At 42.1% G+C, this 22,225-nt stretch overlaps 1 protein-coding gene across 1 annotated transcript; it reads right to left on the bottom strand.

Moving 5' to 3' along the window:
• Window positions 1-5: 5 nt before the first annotated feature.
• Window positions 6-20,990, bottom strand: LOC108935148 (kinesin-associated protein 3-like). The gene is made up of 20 exons (XM_018753490.2): window positions 20,785-20,990; window positions 19,433-19,564; window positions 19,139-19,290; window positions 18,919-18,977; window positions 18,694-18,835; window positions 18,187-18,286; window positions 17,390-17,514; window positions 17,058-17,156; window positions 16,221-16,399; window positions 15,067-15,229; window positions 12,221-12,321; window positions 10,659-10,767; window positions 10,470-10,582; window positions 10,129-10,294; window positions 9,918-10,043; window positions 8,464-8,562; window positions 8,231-8,316; window positions 5,853-6,018; window positions 5,305-5,395; window positions 6-1,394 (listed from the first exon to the last, which is right to left on the bottom strand). Exons 1-20 carry the CDS (start codon window positions 20,814-20,816, stop codon window positions 1,283-1,285), a joined length of 2,352 nt encoding a protein of 783 aa, XP_018609006.1. The 5' UTR covers window positions 20,817-20,990; the 3' UTR covers window positions 6-1,282.
• Window positions 20,991-22,225: the final 1,235 nt, after the last annotated feature.

The raw sequence follows: 22,225 nt of genomic DNA, 5'->3' as shown, positions 1-22,225 counted from the left end.
AGTCTATGACAATTCTGGATGGTGAAGGGGTGGGTACAGGTGGGCAGATGTGGTTATCCAGTGCCTTTTTTTTGGAGTGTGAACAGCCATTTTTAAGGCCAAATATTTCTAAGGTAGGTGATGGCGGAGCACCATTCCGCTCAGGCAGTCTCCGCACATTCCTGCAACACTGTTAAAACTGCAGCATAATATTCATTCTTAAAATAATTTTTATAAGTTTCGCCTGAAAGCACAGTAATTTTAGCTGACAATCAGACTGGAAATTACAGATTCGGCCAAGTGACTTTTAATAATACACATACGATTCACACCTAAAGTGTGGATATTTTCTTTCAGTGGTTGACAAACCACGTTGCTGCTGTATATTTTCATGGGTGATGTCTGGAAGGAGATTAACTGTTCCAAGAAATTCAAAGGTATGCAAATTCCTTCATTTTTTATTTCAGCAAATGCAAGCACATGATCCAATTACATCAAATGCACAAGTCCATAACTCCACATCAGAGCAGCAAACACCTTTCAATGTTACAGTAGTTCACACAACCTCCAGGCACTGAAAAACCAAGAGTTGAAAACATTTATAAGGCTCTTAAATAAAAAAAAAAAGCACTATATAAAAATTAAAAGAACAATTGTTAACCAGTAACAGAATCATTATAAGCTAAACAGTTTTTGTATAACAAAAGAAATTTCAAATACACAAGTGTTCTAGTGCCTGGTCTTTCCTTTAAGGCAAAACCTGTCTTCAGAGCATTCGCGTGTGATTCTAAAACAACACGGGCTTCCAGTGTCGTCACATTTAATAACACTAGCAAACCACACTAATATTACTCCATGCAATACTGTTGGACACCTCAGAGTGGATATGCACTGCAGTCCATCGAAGATCCCCAATATCACTACCTAGGCTTTTTTAGTGGTTTTTTTTTTTTTTATTTGGAACAAGTTAACGTGATGTTTCTTGAGGAATAATTCAGATAATATATTTTATACGCACGGTGATTTGTATAAGTAGTAATTACTATACTGGAGTTAACATACGTAACAGGTGTACTCCGTACATAGAAACATTTAAAATTACATAAGGGCATCAAAAGAAACATGAAAATGCTAACTATACTTGCGAAGTATTTTATGAACGTTTTGCTCCAAAAGTGATCACAGCATCCTTCAGTTAACAAGGACCCCAACCACTATGAGCTGAAATGTTGGCATGTGTATGTGGGATGGCGTCCATCCAGCTATACAGGACCACTGCAGTCGATAGGTACAAGCGATGTGTTTATCGAGAGGATGCATATCCATAGTAGTACTGCTCATCGGGCCGGAACCCGTAGGCTGTGATGGGTCGTCCTGGAGAGACCGCCATCTGTCCAAATCCATCGGTGCCCGCACTGAAAAACAACCAGGAAGTATGTCTTTAGAAAAGGCAGCTGTGTCTGAACGGGCAGCGTCGTCCCCTCATCATACCACTAGATGGGGATGTTTACATTAAAATGTCACAAAAGGACATCAAACGCTTTCGACAATTATTTTATGGTGGTAAAGACCTGAGTCTTGCGAGGACTTAAGAGTATTATTGTTACTTTTTGGCAAAATCCTATTCAAACATTTGTCTAAACAGTAAACTTTAGACAAACTTGTAACTAATACAAGGGGGGCACAGTGGCGCAGCGGCTTTAGCCTGGGCCTGCTGTGTGGTGGGTCTGGGATTCAAGTCCTGCTTGGGGTGCCTTGTGATGGACTGGCATCCCACCCTGGGTGTGTCCCCTCCCCCTCCAGCCCTGCGCCCTGTGTTGCTGGGTTAGGCTCCGGTTTGCCGCAACCCTGCTCGGCTGTAGCCACTGTGCGTGTGTTTTTAATCTTTGGATTATCTAAAATAGCCCACAATAACATAGTAATGCATCAAAACCGTAACTGTCACAAATGAAAGGCTATGAATGAACACGTATTTTCGTGCTGAAACAAACTCCTTACACCCGCTGAGAAAACACTGTAATTAGCATTGAGTGAAGTGGACAAGCAGGGAGCTGGATGTGTCCCTGAGCCACACATGCAGTGGCGGATACAAAGGTAACGTTGCCATTAACCACTGACACGTGTGGTCAGACAGATCGCAGGCGGAGCATTTCAAAGCATCCATGAGCCTGGCGGAGTAAGGCTGCTGTCAAGACACCATTCTGCGTTTCTACCCCCTGCAGGTGTCGCACTCTCCTGACACCTGAACGTCGCTGTGCATTAAGGGCATTTATTTACATCGTCGCTCCTTTTGCTGTTATTACCACTATTATCACAGCGCCACAGTTACATGTCATTTGTGTATTGACAAGGTAGTGTGCAGGATGGTAAAAATGAAGCTGTAATGTGTTCCTGGTTTGAAGGCCGTGCTGGATGCTCGAGGCAGGGCACCAATGCACATGTCTCTGTCCACAGAAGCAAACAAACAGCCCTTAAAGTCACAGACTATCTGAGCAGCAGCGCGAGATATAAATAACAGTCGTTGACAGGACAGCATTGTAACAATTAGCCCAAATCGCTTGCTTTACCCTGCTGTACTCACGGGTACGAGTAACGACAAGCTGTGCAAGTCCTTTCTGGAGAGAAGAATCCTCTGAGTGAGTAGCTAATGCAGTGTTAAACGTTTTGTGAACAAGCTGCAGAGTCATAAAAATGTCACATCGTGGATGTGGCACCTCCGCAGAGCACAGGAGTGATTTGTTCTGCACATGTCTCGCTGCGGGCGGATATTTGACGCGAGCGACGGGGGTGAGTTCCCAAACCGCATCCAGGAACATCTTGCTGACACTCGCCTCTATAAACTGGCCCCCCCGATATCTGAAGGGCAGGGGACGCTGGGGCAATTAAATCCCTGTGTGTCTGGGCCTGGAGGTCACACACACAGGGGGATTCTGTGGCGGAGTGCACGCTCTGGGGCTCGGGGAGGAGTCGCACCCAGGCCTCATAAAGTGCCAGCAGGGGCCTTTTAACTACACTCTGTTTTTATGGATGAAGAGTGGGTCCTTGCACAGGAAGCGGCCAGGGTGTTGCTTTAACTTGTCTTCTCGCTTGGACCTTTGATCTCCCACCCGTCACCTCTCAGGTTACACACCTTACATTTACAGTGGTAAATCAACCTCTTCTTCCCCTTCCTTCTGATTACTGTGTTTTTTCTGACCAGCAGCACCACCAGACCCAGCTAATTGTGGGAACATGCTGTGGTGCCTCGCTGCTGTCAGGAGCGCAGCGCTGAGCTGACAGCCTTTCAAAGCACATATTGATTGTTTTTTTTAATGACGGAACCACCCGCCCTTGGAACGCAGGACGCTTAAGGTGCAATGCTAGTTCAGTTTTAATGCTTGATTAAAGCGTATGCATGAGAGAAGCTCACTGAGCCAAGAGTTTGGTTTACATCCAAGTCACTCTCACGCCTCATCACCCACATTAGATATGAGAGTCCTCTCTGCTCATGAAAGGCAGACTGCCGTGATGCAGCAGCGAAAAGGCTTTACTTCAGATCGAGCCCCGATAACCACCTCCTGAATCGCCTCGGTTTGCTATCAGCTCAAAAAAAGCTGACATTTACGTGGGGAACGTGTGGAACGGCAGGCCAATTTTGCTACATAATTTTACACATGCCACTCATTTAGAGTTGCGAAAACATCTTCTCCGGCGAGCTGTCTAAAAGCAAACCCACTGCGGAGCGCTTTTGACACACAACCCCGTGGCTGTGCGAACCCAGCCAAACCAAACATGCTGGCGGAACATTCTTCATCATGCACTTTATCGCAGCAAAATAATTTTTATTAAACAAGACAAATGAAGCCTACTCTCCCAGACTAGATGTTATCTTCACAGCACTAGAAAGAGGACAGCAAATTAATGTTCCTCACACTCTGGCCCTGCCGGCTCGTGATAACCAAAATGAAGATGAATTGAACGTTAAAAATAAAATCTGTGGGTATTTTTTGAAGGAACTGTAAGGCCGTGACTTTAGCACGCAGTAACAGTGAGAAATGTGTGTAGCTGCAGAATCGGATCTGCCGTTCAAAGGTGAGAATCACCTCCAGGGAGAAATGGATACTTGCAGAGGTTTCCAGACACGTCGACACTTTCCTTCGAAATAAGCGATTCTGCCGTGCTCGGACCAGTCTTTCCGCGGAACGGTTTCAACACAGCATGACAGAAATGACCTTTGGAATTCCCTACACTGGAAACACACAACTCACAGTCTCTCCATCCCTCCCCTGATTCCACATGTAAGGACAGAGACAACAAAGCTGACCTCATAGTCCCAGTCTGTTATGAGGCCAATTTCAAAGTAAGAAGAAAAAAGCTACATACAACATGAGAGCACATCCAGACATCTCTGGCGGGTGTAAACACAGCCCCAGCAGGACTGTGGAGCGTGAGGAGAACGGAAAAGCACATGACAGACACACTGCACAATCTCAGAAAGATTGGAATAGGCTACTTGTGAAGATTAAAAATGTATACAATTACAACTGTAAGGAGATTAATTTATTGAGAAGCTGTACGCTGGCTCCTCAACTTAGAAGCACAATCGGGAGCAGCGGTCTGTCTGCAAATCAATTTATTCCTAACTCCAAAGTCATTATTACTACTAAGTCACAATCCATGAAAATTACATAATAAAAGCATCCTTCCATTGATTCAAAAAAATCTAATAATAATAATACAAAATTTGTTTGTCCAAATAATAATGTTGTTGTGGTACTTAGCCAGCATACAGTGTAAATTTAGGAGTCACCTTAGATGAGGAAAGTGTTTATGTATATGTGCTCTACATGAAGGCTACAGGCACACAGGTGTGTACAGATGAATCACAGGATTATTGCTCCAAGTCTAGATGTGAGCTTAATGTGTAGGAATAAGTGCATCCAAATAACTTAATCGTAAGTGTGTGTAACTCATATTCTTCAATAACTTGTAATGTTATTTCCTACTTAACATTATATATGGTATGGAAAAAAAATCAACAGTTATTCATGTCTTGTGTATTGTTAATTAGCTGGACCAGAAGATCCAAGTGGTCACTGGTTAGCCTGGTCTGAACTAGCTCAAAGCTGGAGGTTAGCTAGAGAAAGGCCACACCATGGCACAGCGTTGGGCTGTACTTGACATGCCAGTTCACAGTCATGATGACAAGATGACACTAAAGTGACTGGTAAGATGTTCTATAAGGGAGCTGGTCTGGGACTAGAGGGACAGACACAGACGAAGAAGACAGAGAGTTAGTTATGGATTTTTGTCATATGTTTGCCTGTCTGTTCCACTATAACTCACCCGACAGCGAAGGTCTGCTGTCCTATGACGTCACCATTCTGGGTGTGGAAAAACTCAGGGCTGATTGCACCATCTGACGGAATGATTCCATCTATGAGGAGACAATAAAAACTACTAAAAATGGCTGTGCTGGAGGTTTACTTTGTCGTCCTCCAGCCAGGAGGCCTTTTTCCTAAGGCGACCTCATAGCTATATAAACAAAACAGTCTGAGATTTACTGGTTATACTCAGGGTAACAAGATGCCGTAATACAGCTTATTAAGTAAATAAACACAGACTGCTAATTTGACCATTTTTTACACTATTCATTTAGGTAGTATGTACTTCTATGTAAAGATAATTACAATTTTTCATTTAAAGATATTCTTGTAAATGGACGTTTGCTTAAAGTACAGTGTTTACAGGTACAAAGGCAATGGCTCCTCTTTGGGTCTAGACACTTCCACCTTTTAGACTACAATTAATCCACTAGGTGCCACCTTCCTGTTGGTCTATTAAGTGTTTGGCGACATAAGACAATCTTTAGATTAGTGATCACACCCACTCACCAGCGCTGTAGAAGAGGTCAGGACGCTCCAGCAGGTCACTGTCATCACCATACATATAGGGCTCGGCCTCATCCATCTGCCGGTTCTCCACCATCTCCAGCCACTGCGAGTTGTACCAGCGGAACTTCTCGCTCTGGATCTTCTTCCCCCACTCCTCATCATACTCCTATCAGTATACAGTGTAATACCAACCGATAATTTGCAGTAATCCATATTCCAGCCTGTCAATTCCACTGCACCATACTGTGCGCTTTCTTATGACAGCTCTGTTCTCTCTCTCTCTACTGCATTCTGACTGTTCCCAAACCAAAATATTTAGATCTATAGCCACCCAAAATTTTAGGTAACAGGATCAAAAATAAGATCATCCAACATAGCTGCAATAAGATACATGTAAAGAGAAAACTAAAGTAATCTAATATCAATCACAAGTACAACGGATTGCACCCCTCGCCAGCATCAAGACACAAGATGATGGCACTCCGTTCACCAAGAGTTGGCATCAGTTTGACAACGATTAACAACACAACAACAAAGAGAAAGATGAGGAAAGAGGCTGATTTAATGTGCAGCAGGGGAATCATTTACTGCAAATTTTGTCTGACTTCTACATCTGAAATATTCATTAATTGCACAGTGTTTACAGGGTAGCCGACCTGAATATGAGGTCGCAGTCCATTAGCTGACTGGCTCCCAGCGCTCCTGAAAAAGACGGCTCCTGCACTCTCCTGCTCGTTCACACGTAAACCATTTCTATATGAGCCTCATTATGCGTAGAGTGCCCACTCCCACAGCGTACTGGAAAGGCAATGCTCGAGGCTTAAATCCATTCCTTGAGAAGGTCTGCGAGTCAAAGTGCAGTTCAGTTGTTTAGGGGTGAGGTGGGAGAAATGCACTGAAGATTCACTGGCGTACCTACTGTACATGCCGAGTGTCAGTTTCAGCTAAAGAAACTTTGGGGGGACAGGGGTTCTGGCCTTTGAATCTGTGTGGACAAGCCTACAGTCTGTGCTGCCAACCTGCTTCTAAAACCAACGTTTCTGTGGTTAATTAGAATAGTGTTTCTGCCACTTCCTGGGCCGCTGCCAATGGCAGAACTGCCCAATACAGTGTTATGATACAATGGCTGCATACTTAACGCAGCAGGTTTGAAAGAGCAGAATGTGGGCAGAGTTTGCTCAAACACATGTCAGGCATGTTGGGGGATAGCATGCAGGATATCAGGGGTCCAGCAACTCCTGAGGGACTATCTCCTAGGGAAGTGCCCGTTGCTGTGGCTACACAACTGCTAATAAAAATATGAATTCATCAGATGGGCTCTGTGTAGCTTGGCTGGAGAAACACGCCCTGTTTTCTTTTCTCCACTGCACACACTAGATAGAGCCCCTCTTTGAGCTAGTGCTACGAGGCAAGCACTGCAGATTAATCATTCAGACAGAGAGCAGAGCCCGGGGGTCCTGACAGGCGGCCGAGTGCAAAGCCCCAAATAACCACGTTGTCGTATTCCTCACTCTGCCCAAATTGGCTGCGACACTTTTTGTCAATACGCAGATTACACAATAACGGCTCTCAAAAATGCTGAGAATCACAAATCTGAGACCATCGCATGACATTCTGCAGGAGAGCTTGTGGGTATTGCACACAGATGCAAAATAAAAAGAATGATTTCCCTCCTACCTGAAGCTCCGGATTCCCTCAAGAATCCACAGAGCAACCCAATAAATCTTTGTATGATAAAAGCTTGCAGAGAGAAAACATCAGGACACAGTGCTCCAGTCTGCTCCCACCGAACAGGCAACCTTCCTGGCGTGTTCCTGGGATTAACCTACAGCTTTTCATGTTTTTTTTTTCCAAAAGCTGCATGAAAAGCAGCATGAGAGTGAATAATGTGATCCTGCTTTGCACATGATGAAAAGAATATATCAGGTTAAAGAGTGGATCAGGCCAGTCCATCTCCCAGCATGCACTGCTCAGATTTGCAGGCTATAATCATTTCTGTAGGTAGCACAGACATTCAAGGGCAACAGGACTAGGAGTGCATGTTCTGCTTCCACCATTGCTGATGAAAACCAGGCCCGCCATCCCTCTCTTTCATGTGGTTACAACTTAATATGCTTACTAATAAATTAAACACTTCCCAGCCAAATTATTAATGGCAATTTGAGAATTCAAATACAATGAGCAATATCTTGTGCCTGCAAGATAGCAGTGTGAAGACAAGACACCTCTGTACCCTGCAAACTAACAAGATATGAAAAGACATCAATTATTCCAGTGAGCATAGTGCATACATAGAGAACAGCACTGACACACAAAGTTACGCTCATACATAGAAACTCAAAGTTGTGGGAAGTAAAGAAATTCTACACAGTTCTTACCGCAATTATATCCAGTGTGTTATCACAGACCTTCCTGATCTCAGCGTTTTTGTCATGCATCAAATCAATAAGGTAGGCCGGGGCCTCTGAGACACGATTAAGGACCAATTCAAAGTGCTTGTGTTTTATTACACTGCAAAATTACTTAGAGATAGCAGGTAATTTTCTGTGGCATCTAGTTTGCTCTGACACTTGTGAGGACCTTCAGAACAGGGACGTGTAGAGAAGGATACGCGTCTCCTTGATGATGACATCTCGGGTGGCCTGGTGGAACACCATCTGGTAGAAGACATAGACAATCTGACAGACAAACTCGTCATCCTCCTGCTGAGCTGAAAAAAGAAAGAACAACCCAGAAAAACTTGCTATATCTTCACAATACTGTATATAACTAGCACTAAAAACCTTGAACAACTTCCACTGTGTAAAAAGCATGATACAGTAATTTGCTGTTTAATATCAACCAACATCAACAACTACTTGTCCCGAGCAGGGTCGCGGTGAGCTAGAGCCTATCCTGGAAACACAGGGCGCAAGGCTGAGGGGGGTGGGGAAACACCCTGGACGGGATGCCAGTCCATCATAAGGCACCCCAGGCAGGACTCGAACCTGCCACACAGTGGGTACTGGCTAAACCCGCTGCGCCACCACACCCCCCTTGCTGTTTAATATGTTAGTTCAAAATACACCTTTATATAATATTTTAATAAATACAACATGGCTTTACATTATCCAATGCTCTTGCTAATTTCAATGGAAAAATCCTTCTTGTATAAAAGGGTATTCCATGTTATTTCCCAGAAACACAATTGCATGAAAAGAGGTTGGGACCCCTCCGTTTTATATGGTTATATTCAATTTAAAGAGCTTCTTTCAAAAGCCTGCATTATAAAATTCTATAAATCCAGTCTCTGAAAGAACATATAAATTTACCCAATAAAAAAAAAGTACCTTTGACATACACAAGGCTTTCTCATATAAATAAAACTTTACTTCTACCTCAGCTCATTGTAATCTCTCCCTCTGGGACACATCTCTTCTCACACTATGAGCTGTTCATAACCATGAATCAGTGTTCCTGTGTAATACTGACACTACATAAGTCACAACAGAAAGGTGTCATTTTTATATAAATGTTACTTTAATAAAAATCATACCATAATATTGCTCTGTATAGACTGCTCTCTTTAAATTACACTTTTGGTGTGGTGCACTTGCAGATATTCCGTCTCCACTGCTCTGAGGAGAAAAGTACTGTGTTTAAGGTGCTTTAGAAACTGCACTAGTTATTTCGGGAATTCTTCCAGCTGTGTTTTCTCCCCAAACAGGCAGTTTTAACTACTCAAGTTCCAGTCACTTCTCATTTCTGCACGTTCCCGTGCCCCAAAGTTTTTGTGCCTCTCGGACTGAATGTGACTGAAGGGTCACGCAATGCACAAGCCCAAAGTCTGCTCCATGGTGGCACTCTAGAACTGGTCATTTAAAAAAGAGATGTAACAAGACCAGGTGTTTGGCAAAACAGGCACTTTAGTTTAGACCTAAATTTATTCATTTAAACCTCTAAGGATGTGCTCAATTTCATTTGTTAAAAGATTATTATAAACCTTTTATGTTGGACTTACAAAAAATAAAAGGGTATGGTTTGTCTTCATTTAGGCAAAGAATTTCTCATATGACTGGCTCCTACCATTGAGCAGCTCGATGAGGGCTGGGATGATACCGGACTTGGCAAACATAGCAGCACAGGAGTCATCCATGGACACTGTCCCAATCATGATCACCACTTCCAGGATGAGGTCATCCTCTGCTGACCCTTTCAGGAGACAGCAGACACTGGTCAGAGCTGCAGAGGGCTCACATGCCTCCTCATCATCTTCAGCTCTGGTGGTAAGAGCTACCTGGCTTTAGATGGTCCTTCAGGAAGGGCACCAAGTTGTACTCCTTTAGCACCAGCTCCCAGTCCAGCTCTGGGATGGTGAGGTTGGCCAGCGTACCCAAGCACTCGATCACAAAGTCCTCATCCTCATCTGGTCCAATCTGGGCTGCCAGGTCACCCACATAGTCCTACAGAAAACAAAGAGCACATGTTCTGGCCTTGCCATAGCAATGGCTGTATGTCACCAACTAATAACGCATTTCGGGCAAAACTGACGAAAACAAAAGCACCTTTGCAAACAGAGCAACACTGGCAATGAAGTTCTCAGAAAACTTCATTAGATGTCATTATCAGCATACTCACAATGAACAAATGTTTAGGTGGACCATCATGCTGAGATATGTTTCGGATCATTTTCATCAAAAGTGGATCCTTTAACTTTAGCGACCTCTTCATCAGCATCTTCAGGCCATTACCTTAAAAAAAGTGGTGCAATTTTAGACCTCACCTGTACAGATACCAGCACGTGTTTACACACAGGTAAATAAATACCTTCACACATGATTTGGGCATTCCTCTTGTTGGCTGCCAGATTGATACAGAAGGAGATCAGTTCAGCATCTATTGGCTCCTCACCATGTTCAAATAGCATCTTCATGAGCTGTCATAAGAACAATTATTGTAGTCATCATGAACAATGTTAATTATGCATTAACAATTGGGTGAGGAAATCACTGCAGCAACGAACTTATTCAGTGGTAACCTAGTATTTATTTAGGCTTCTTTTTGAAAGTACATAAAACATACATGTCAAATCAATAAATATAACAGATACTTCAGATCACAGCAATGAAGTAAAACACAAGCCTGCTTATCTGGTGGACTGAAAGAAACCTAATCAAGGATTGAGTGCAAAATGGAAATGCTGGTACGGGCATTACAGTCCAACAACTTTAATTGTTACTATCTTTTAAGTCTTCTCCACCTTGGAATAGTGTGGAATACTCACTGGAACAGTACTATTCAGAAGGTTACGGCAACTTTCAATTTGCATGTCTGTAAAATCCCCAGCTTGGTGATTTGAAACGATGTTGTGCCATCTACTGAAATTACATCGATCCATGTTAATCACTAGCTGACCACGACTGTCTGTCTGCTACCTACGGCAAGAGGCAGAGCAATCAGAAAATCAGGCAGAGAATAAAGACTGGTGGGAGTGGTATTTAGTGCCCTAAACAAGATCCACCGTCATCGTTCACTGATTTAACATTAAACAGGAAGGCATTAAAAGGCGGTGCGAATTGTGAAGAGACAGCAGCGTGCAATCAAACAGGTCCCTCGTTGAGTATCAGGTACCAGGGTCCCAGGACTGAAATCACGCTGTCTAGACTCTCTGGCACCTGACTTTAGTTATTTACCAGCGGCTGGAGGCCAGCCGTGCTCCCACTCCCTCACTTCCCCCGCACACCTCTTCACCCAAACATCTTTAAGTGATTATGGCAGGGCAGGGCGTCTGTGCTGCAGAGGAATGTGTCCCCATGACATGTGGCTCCCCACCCTCACCCCAATCTTCTAACCATGAAGCACAGAAGGGCAGCATGGGTTGAACGCCAGCAAGAGGTGAGGAGCAAGTAAATGGGTGGGCCACACTTTCCTGTTACGCCCACCTTCAATGTCCTCAGCATGACATTGCCTCAGCTACTTTGAGCTCATTGGCTATGCTATTAAGTCTAGTTCAATTTTTACGAGCATCTGGAAGGAATTTTCTCCTAATTAGACAAGACATGCATTTTAAAGATCTGAAAAATTAAGAATTCTGTTTCACTGCAATCATAAGCAGACAGGCACCCTTAACCTGATGACCCCTCAATTCCTAGCTAGTGCCAGGAAAGTTTGCATTTAAACATACCATTAGCTTCCTGGACGGTGCAAGAATACAGGCAGAAAGATGCACCACAAATGCACAGATTTCTTTTCCTTTCAGCACATTGCCATACTCTCAATTTCACTATTCTCTTCTTCTTCACACTTTAGCCAGTATTTTCCAGGTTTGTGCACTTAATAACTTCACTGCTTAATATGAATGTGAATTTTAATACATTTGTTTGCCGTACCTGGGGAATGCAATCAGTGTAGGCAAACATTGACTTGAATCGGTCGTCGACACTGATGTGGTACAGGATGCACATGGCTATCTGCTTCTGGCTCTCATTACCTGAAAACACAAATATTTGTCCATTTGTTTACAGGAAAAGGTTTTCAGCGCAAATACGCACTACAATAATAAAGAAAAAAACTGTTCTCAAAATCTGCAGAAACTTAAGTCTACTTTTTACGTGCAAATCGATAAAATGCAGTTTTTGATTTTCAGGCAAAAAATAGTAAGGAAGTGTGACTTTAAAGCTAAACAAGTATCACAGGCTGGATTAATACAGGTCTAATCTTTTTTTATAAATGTTCTACAGAAGGAAATTCATAACACTTGTACAGTAAGTTGTGGGTGGATGTGGACACAGTGAGTACAACTCAGTACAACACAATTTAAAAAAGTGACAAATCTCACCAGGGGCCCCCTCTGGCACTGAACGCCTGGAAAGTGAAGCTTAATGAGGAACAAATCCCCAAACGAGCATTGCGATAAATGTGCCTGTTAATGAAGCCCACCAGCCGGGACTCCAGTATCAGTATCAGAGAGACAGAACAACCCCATTACATAACCTCTGGTTTGGAGAGAGGAGACACCAAGAGAGGACCGTGACTCTCCAGGTTCTATTATCACATTGGCCATTGGAAACAGATGTGGTCAAAGAGGACCATGAGCGAGGAGGAGAGGAGGGAAGGGTCTTTGTTTAACTGGGAAAACAGGAGGAAGCATAAATTTTACTGCCATTAACAAGTTCAAACAATCCGGCGCAGTCCTCTCCTGGCCCCAGCGGTGGGAACATGTGCTTCTCATTAGGGTTGCCGCCACATCGGACCTGTATTATTACCTCACTCTGCCGGCAGGGAAAAACCAGGATTCTTTATGGGCTGAAGAGAGTCCCATAAAAGACTGTAAACACTACTGTAGCCAGAACAGGCTTGTTTGAAAAACAAAAATGGTAATATCTCATGGTGAACAAATAAAATTAATGTTCATAGACTTATTGAGAGACCCAGGCTCTACTTTGATCCTCATAAAAAGCTGACTTTCTAAAAAGAACAGTGGTACTGGTACTACTATACGATCAGTTTTACTCGCCAAAAACTGTTAAAATACTAAAGGAAATCAATGGGGTAAAAAAGAATGAGTGGGGGAAAAAAAAAAAACAAGCAAATTAATTTCCTTAACAGTTCAAAGTACACCAGTGCATAGGCAATCATAATGAACACAAGACAAGGCTAAAACTTAAAAGATTTTTTTAAAAAAAAGTTTATGACTTAAACCAGATCAGTAAAAGTGAAAAATAACAATTACATATAAATGGCAGGACAGACTTTTACAGCATCAGAAATCGCAGCAGAAATTGCATTTTGGCTCCAAATGTACAAAGGGCAAATACAGTAACATGGGTGCAAAATTAGTAGAGGTGATAATGCTCTGAGTTCCCATCAGCAAAGCGCTAGTAAATCTCCTTAATGAAACCATGAACATGAACACAGAGTGCCTGGCCTTCCCAGATTCCTGCCTTCATGTCTGAAGAGAAACAATGATAAGATAATAGATGTGACTAAAGGCACACACTGTGCTTTTTGTTTTGTCCTTTGACTGCTGATAGTGAAGATGACAAGCTGACGGACTCTGGAAGGGCCAGAGACCACTGCATTTGTCATGAAATTCGTTGAGGCCTGAAGGCTTCAAAAGAACCACAGAAAGTCATTGCTCCCAAAGTAGAAGATAAGAGCATGGTAAGTCAAAAAACAATAACCGAAAGACAAGCAGCAATGTTCTTTGTTTTACTGCGGTATGGCATGGCTTGAGTAGGGGAGCAGCTGCTCCATTAGATGGCTAATGAAGGCGCATGGGAAGGGAAAGGTTAAAGTGTCAGTTAGGAAGCCTAAGCATTCAACTAGTCAAAGAAAAAAAAAAACATTTATTTTAGGTATTTTAGAGCTGTTCTTGAAAACACGGAGCATTAATGATCCGGGACATCTGACACTCCCCTAGGGCTATTTCAAAGATCACTACAATGAATCCAAAGAGCCTCCAGTTAGCTGGACCAGCCTCACACTGTACTGCTCCTGAGGAAATCACTTTACCAGTGAACCCTTCTGCTCATGGTGTTTCATACATAGTTTCCATTGCCATGCATCTGAAGATATTCCAAGGCGGGACATCTTCTCTATGCTGGTGTCACTGCAGATGCGTTCTGGATTGCTATTTTACAATTAGAGGGTATGATTATAAGCAGAAAAAGAAAATCAAAGACTCCAATTACAGCAGTCAGAGCTAATGCTATGAGAGCCACCTCCGTTTAGTTTTCCTAGGAAATTCTTTATACATTACTTTTGATCAATTTGGTTTACACGGTGGTTGTTGTTATTGGCCAGCAGGTCTGGAGATTCCATGCGTTTCTGGCCTATGCAAGCGCACTTGTGGCCAAAAGCCAAACATGAAAAATGACTGAACTGCTGATACACGTCTGACAGGAAACTGAATTCCAAAACGTTGTTAAAATGAAGTGGTTATCAGTAAAAATGAGTCCCGTCTGAACACTACTTTCACTGTCCATATTAAAAACAGTATTAAATGAGTCAACATATTCAACAGTGCCTATACATAAATCCAGGAAAACTGGATTTACGGCACTTTGCATGCGGTGCAACAAGAATAATTATATTAATAATAATGTTAAAGAATAGCTTTTTTAAAATTTTCCTTCAGCAGTCACTATATTTAATGGAGCAATCACCTTTAATTATATAATGAGCAATCGTCTCAATGACATCTCATCATGACCTGGTGGAGAGTGGAGCCTACCTAGCAGTGCGGTGAGTTTCGGAAGCAGGCCCACTTGCACCATCTTGCTGCGCAGTCCCGTGTCGAAGGAGAGGTTGAGGAGGAGCCGCAGAGTAATGTTCAAGAGGTCCTCGTGCTCGCACGGAACCAGACTGGCTAGCTTCTCTATGGTGTCGATTTCAGCCTGAGAGCAGAAATGAAAGCATACTTCTGTTGGTCCTTTTTTGTCTCAGGGTTCCTTGCCAACAGAAAAGAAGCATAATAAACAGACCTGATGATTGTTCCAAAATGATAAGAAAAAGGTCTCAATAGAAAAATTCATGTTTCTAATCACATTAATGCACATAACCGGCTTTTCACACCTATTGCACGAGTGAATCTGAGCTGAGAAAATATTTAACAAATGAAATAACTTCAATGACTTTCTAAATGTTTTCCAAGCAAAGTATAACCATCTAGTAACAATGTCTGTGATGAAAAAAATGTCACTATCAAAAATAAGATAAAAGCCACAATGTTACTTGCTCTTCTTACACGAGTGTCAAAGTATGGTGACTGTATATTAAAACATGCATCTACTATGGAAGCAAACAATATGACAACATCTACCAATGAGATACAACATTACAACTGTAGTTTTTAAATCACTGAAAACTGTTGCATGAAAGATCTGCTTTCTAGCTGCTAGTTCAGACCTGCTGTGACTTTTAGCTGCAAATGTGTTTTTTTTTTTTTTTTTTACATAAGAAAATGCTGATGGATACTCTGTATTGCTGAACCGGTGTTTTCATCCTAAACAAAGACAAAGGAAAAGCAAGAATATGAAAACACACACGTTAAATTATAGTCTCATTAATGTGCTTCAAGTAAGGGAAGAAATTGCTTCCAAGGAGGCTGGAAGTCCACAAATGACAAAACAACACACAGAGTTTGGGGTGAAGGCCATCAACAGCCCACTTCTCCAGAAGCCAGCCTACACTAACCCATGGAGGAAGCCTGTGAAAAATGATCAACACCAATGATCCAGGACAAGAAGGAACAGTAGTGTGGTGCAGTAGTGAAAACACAACAATAGGATACATGTGTCATGCAACTGAACTGCACACCTGAAAAAGCATGAGGGTAAATGAGTAGAGAGAATAAACTAAAAAATAAACTGCAACTAACAGCATTACCATGTCATTCTTGTTCTCCAAGTAAATACTGAGCTTCTTGAGGAAAGAGACCACCAGCACCAGCAGCTCTGCATTCTCTCTGTCCAGGGTCTTCACCAGCATGAGGACAATGTTCTTGTTCCGCATCTTTAACTCTGTGCGTGGGTCCTCGGCCAGATTAAGGAGCAGGTATAAGGCCACTGGAATCAGAAAATGTGCGCTATGGGTCAGAGTTCGACATTTTATGGCTCAAATTCAGACGCCTTGATCCCCCAACTGCTCTTTATCCACCGAGAGTGTTGTAGCTCCTTGCCTAAGAGGACAGCAGAATCTGTTCTTTCTGCCCTTAGGCCTCCCAAAGAAAACACAGCCTTCTCCTCAGGACTGAGGAAGATATTATTCATTCCGTTACAGCTGAAAAGCCTTAAAATTATTAAAAGTGAACTTCTTCCCCAGTACTCAACTGCTCCTCTCCTTCACTGTCTCTAAGCCAGCACTCAATATACCACAGGGATTTTTCTGTGTTTTTATATGTAAAAAGAGAACAGTGGCACAGCGCCTGGACAGTGCAAGAAGATGTGGATTAGATTCCTACTCGGTCTGTGTGAAGTTTGCATGTTCTCTGTGTTTTTCAGGGTTTCCTTCAGGCGCTCTGGTTTCCTCTCACAGTCCAAAGATATTTGTTTTAAGTGAACTGGTGACTATTGCCCTGGTGTATAGATCAGTGATTCACTGTAGGTATTTTACTACAGTGTATCTAGCACTCTAAATCAACTTGGATGAAAAAGGTGTTTGCTAAATACTGCATAATATTCACTATAAGTCTCATGACTGTTTTCCTTGATCACTGTACAGTACCTCGCAAAAGTTGCTCCTGTTTCACCAGGAGACCTTGGTATTTCTTAAAGGCCTTCTCATGGTCCTTCTTCAAGCTTTGGTTGTCTGGGTCTTCTTCGCGTTTGGAGTGTCAAGGTGAAACACTACTCTGCAAAGCTTAATAATCTTTATAATTTCAAAGTAAATTTGCAATGATATTTTATGTAGGAATATGAAAAATGTTAAAACTATTGTACTGCATAATTTCCATTTTGCTTAAGTCAAGCACATTGATTTCAGTGAAATTTACTAGTTTTTCTGTTTGCCAACTGGTCTTTCAAGTACCAAATATAGCAAAAAAACTACTAGGATATAGGCTTTTTTCTTCTTCTGTAGTTCGTCCTGCCATAAGTCGTATCTCTTCAATTCATGCTCAACAATGTTCATGCAGAGGGCTCCGATCTTGTAGTGGGTGATTAATCCATGGAACTGGGAGAAGCTGAAATTTGTAAAAAAGAGCACATAACTGAATGTAAGCAACTTTTTAGGGTCCATTTAAATCCTTCATTAGATATAACATAGAGCAGAGACTTGAAACTGAACATACAAACTGGGGGGGAAAAAAAAAAAATATTTGAAAAGACAAAAAAAATTTAAATATGACAACAGGGATATTTGACTGACGTAAACCTTCTACATTTGCAACTATTATGCATATTTTTATTGGTGACACAGACCTACAATGTAGACCAGGGATATACAATTGCATCCAAAGAGGGCTGTATGTTGCCTGGGTTTTAAGTTTGTCCCAGCAGTAAACTGATTTATTTACTGTTTGGATAAAAAGTAATATCAATAGGCTGTTGCAAGTGTGAATAATTTGATCATTTATCCACTTTGCCATTACTTGTTAATTTTGACCAGATGTTTATATATAATCATATTTATATACAATGTTTATTTACTGTATATGTTTGTGGAAAAAAAAGGCCTAAATCAACTGAATGCTGGAAAACAACAAAAACCTCCAAAACCAGATTAAGTAGATGAAGCAGGCCTTATTTGGTCATTTAAATCTTAGGCTGTTGTCATAGCACAGCTAGTAACTGGTTTACATAATTTCAAGTTTGTGGACAGTTCTAGATAAAGATGACCATGATCCTAGCAGTACCTGGAAAAACAAAAGAAGATGTAGATTATAGTGGTGGCCAGCTCCACACTTTGCTTCCAGTCTTCTCGGAGAACACGAGCCAGGGCACCAAGGGCAGTTTCTGACAGGGGAAGAGAAGTGCGGAACTTAAACCAAGAACCCACAGAGAATGGAGGCTTCCCCCTCCTACTCAAAGAAAAACACGACAGCCTCCAACAATCCTGCATCTCCTTCTTTAGTCAAACTCACAAACATGAGCTGAGATGAAGTGTTCTGTGCATGCAGTGATCACCAAGTTACTTTTAGCTGTGCTGCGTGAAGTCTGGCATACAATCAAGCCTGTCATTGTGGGAAAAAAAAAAAACCCTGGAGCAGAAATTCTCCAGGCGTCCCATACTGACTATTAAAAAGTCCATCAAAGTTCACTGAAAAGAATTAAGCGATGGCGTATTTTTTTTTTAACCCACTGAGTTTTAATTATGTTCACTAGTTGCACATTTATGGAAAAGGAACATGCAAGCAATCTACCATTGTGCAGCAGCTCCTTTAGATTGTCAGGATTACGAGCCAGCTGGAGAATTAGTGTAGAGCCTCTCACTTTCTCTGGTATGTCCTCATACAGAAGCTCTACATAGTCATCGATGTTGTTGATGTTGGCCTCCTCATCAATCTGCAATCATAAGACCTTCCAGTGAGAGGGAAGAATTAAACACCTGTCTGGCCCTTTTTTTCAAATATGCATGAAATTCATACCTCCATCCCTTCAAAAGGAGTCAGATCTCTAGGTTTGATCTGCCTTTTCTCTTTTTTCTCTGCAGGGAAAAATAAACAAACATCAAATTTTGCAGAACACAATACATGAGTACTATGATGCATATGTACTCTGTATAAGAGGATCACAGGTTCTGCTAGATTCTTATGTTAGAAGTACAGTAAGACTTGTAGAAAATGAAGAGCACTGGGCTGCACCCACCTTTGCCATTGGACTTCCTACGATTCTGCAAGTAGTACAGCAGCTGCTCAACCTCAGCCAGCTTTGAGGGGTGTATCAGCCTGCACTCATCCACTACCTTGCGAGCCAGCGAGGCGATGTCCGTGTTGGAGTTCAGGCTCTTGAGGCGGATACTGAGAGAGCAGAGGAGCCTTCATTGCTAAACCCACCTATACAAAACTGCCCTGCAGTGGCTCCATAAAATCCAAAATCAACCTTCCCTAATTACACATAACTGTAACACGCTACGAAAATAAGTGACATTATATCACTTACATTTTCTGGCACTCCTTCCGTTCCCCAAGCATGGGAGCTCCCATTTCTCCCAAAATGGTGGCTTCCACCTCATACTGCACAACAAGTGCTTTCTCTGTTGGATGGACATCTATGCTCCCTCCCTTGACTTTCCTGCAGATAAGGAACACCTTGTCTGTTAAAGCATGTGTTGGAGACATTTACCTGATGTTTGTCTCCAAAGTGACTTAGACTGTTAATCTACTTACATTTACATTCATTCGTTCATTCATTCATTCATTTAGCAGACGCTTCTCTTCTCATTCATTCATTCATTCATTCAGCAGACGCTTCTCTCCTCATTCATTCATTCATTCAGCAGACGCTTCTCTCCTCATTCATTCATTCATTCATTCATTTAGCAGACGCTTCTCTCCAAAGCGACGTACATCTCAGCGAAAATACAATTTGTACATTACATCAAAAGAAAGAGACATGGCTGCAGACATGTGATTCTTAAGTAAACCTAGTTTATTACTTTCCACTTGATGCACCGATGTTCATCACTCGAGTAGGTGCATAAAACGCAGGATAGATGAATGCTGATAACTTTCCTACAATTTTTTTTTAATAAGGTACATAAACATTCACAATGTCGGAGTAGCGTATGTATACACTTACAATTATTTACCCATTTATACAGCTGGGTAATTTTACTGGAGCAATTCAGGGTAAGTACCTTGCTCAAGGGTACTACAGCTGGAGGGGGGATTTGAACCTCTAACTGTTGGATGTAATTTAGGCAGCAGCCCTAACCACTACACTACCAGCTGCCCCAGCCATCTCCCACACACGTGACGGGGCTCATAAACAAAAGACACTTTCAACATGGTCAGAAAACTTGAAGAAGAGTAACAGGATTAATTATATGACATATTGTGCCAGATTCTGAATCTATTGCGGGAAAAAGAACAAGACACCTCTGCTCTGAGTTATAAACAGGAATGATGCTGTATCGCAATGAAGGCAGAAAAAACACACAGATTAATTTCGACTAGTAGCTTTTGACTGTGTGTCCTAATAACGAATCTGTGACAGAGAGTTCAGTCCTGTTTCAAACACACAATTTTGATTCTATGAATAGAATAGACTAGTATACTATGATACTATGTGTCTATGATCTTGGTCTCCGCCCAACGCAACGTCACGACAAAACACATCAGGAGCTCAGCGAGGGATACAGCAATAACCTCAGGGATTAAATTAGTATTTGCATTACCATCTAATTTACAAATATGACACATAAACATAAAATAAGTCGGGTTTTTTTGCGTTAAAGCACTGACGACGTTAAGAGCAGCTAGTAAGTGACATTAGATTAGCATAGCAGCTACCTCTGCAAAAAGCGAGCATCCTCCGACTGCATGTTGACGGGAAAATAAAAAGATAAATAAATAAAAGAGCAGATTTCGTTGGGGTTCGCACACTGATTTATTCGGAGTATGTTTCAAATTTCAAGTACTACGCCTGTACAGTATTTAATAAATAGACAGGACGAGGACTGCGCTCTCAGGCTGACCGCAGCCATCCCAGCATTCAGTGCGGGAGCCGCCCTGGGACAACAGGTCCCGTAGAGACGCGCGGTGAGGAAACGCGGTCTCACGTTCTTGTTTGTGCGCCATCTACAGGTCAGGAGGACCGCAGTACCGTCGCTCCCGCAGCTGCGCTCGTCCAGGGCAATGGCTCGAAACAGCCCGTCTCAATCAATGCATTTCATCGTGTTCTGTGTTTTTAATAAAACATGCACAAAACAGGTTGAGCATGAAGCTTAAATTATTTATACATATTTGCTTTTCACAGACAGTTGCTCTGCTGTCTCACAGCACATGGGCAGTTTGGGCATAGGTTCAAATCCAGCCCAGTCTGTTTCCCAGTATCTGCATGACTTTCCTCTGAGTGCTCTAGTTTCCTCCCACAGTCCTAAGATATGCAGTTCAGCTGTGTGTGATAATGACAGTCCTGCTTAAATTGAACATATCTTTTGAGACAGATTTTTTTTCTTTGAGTGGCTAGGGTCCACACATTTATTATACATATTTATATACGATTTATTCACTTAGCTGACATTTCTCTCCAAATTGGTTAACAGTGTTAAGCTCCCTACAGTTATTCCCTCATTCATACAAATGGGTAATACTTACTGAAGCAATTCAGAGTTAGTCACCTACTCAAAGGTACTACAACTAGAGGTAGGATTTGAACCCTGGGCCTCACCAGTCTAAAGGCAGCAGTGCTAACCATTGCACCATCTGCTGCCTGGTCAGTTAGTGTAACATTTTTTAATGCTCATATCCATTTTTCTCATTCGTGTTGACATAGAAAGGATAGGATAAAGGCAGGGTACCCAGTGGAGGGGATGCTGATCCATTAACAGGAACAAATATATATCCACCCATTCATCACCAGCAATATAGTTTCACTGATTCGCCAGAACCATATTTGGCGAGAACAGGGACACCTGGCCGAAAACTACGTGAACAGGGATGGAGCGAACAAGTTGCACACAGAAAGAGCTGAGAATGACTTTCATCATCAAGGAGCTCTACCACACAGGAACTGAAATGATTCTGTGAATTTGTTTTAAGAACTATTTGGAGAAAAATTTTTCCGAGACAGATGACCAAAGCAAACAGATTATCATGAAACTCAGAATCGTAAATGGGCTCTGCTGTCACAAACATTGGAGCACTGGCCATATTTCTGGCACATGCACTGAAACATCCTGCTGACCTTTGCTTTAGTCATGCTTTATACAAAAGAAGGTCAGTCAGATCT

This window comes from Scleropages formosus, chromosome 3, assembly GCF_900964775.1.
Source record: "Scleropages formosus chromosome 3, fSclFor1.1, whole genome shotgun sequence".
In the NCBI taxonomy this organism is placed as follows: Eukaryota; Metazoa; Chordata; class Actinopteri; order Osteoglossiformes; family Osteoglossidae; genus Scleropages; species Scleropages formosus.
Note: the sequence above shows the minus strand (reverse complement) of the source record. Positions and strands in the feature narration are given on the sequence as shown.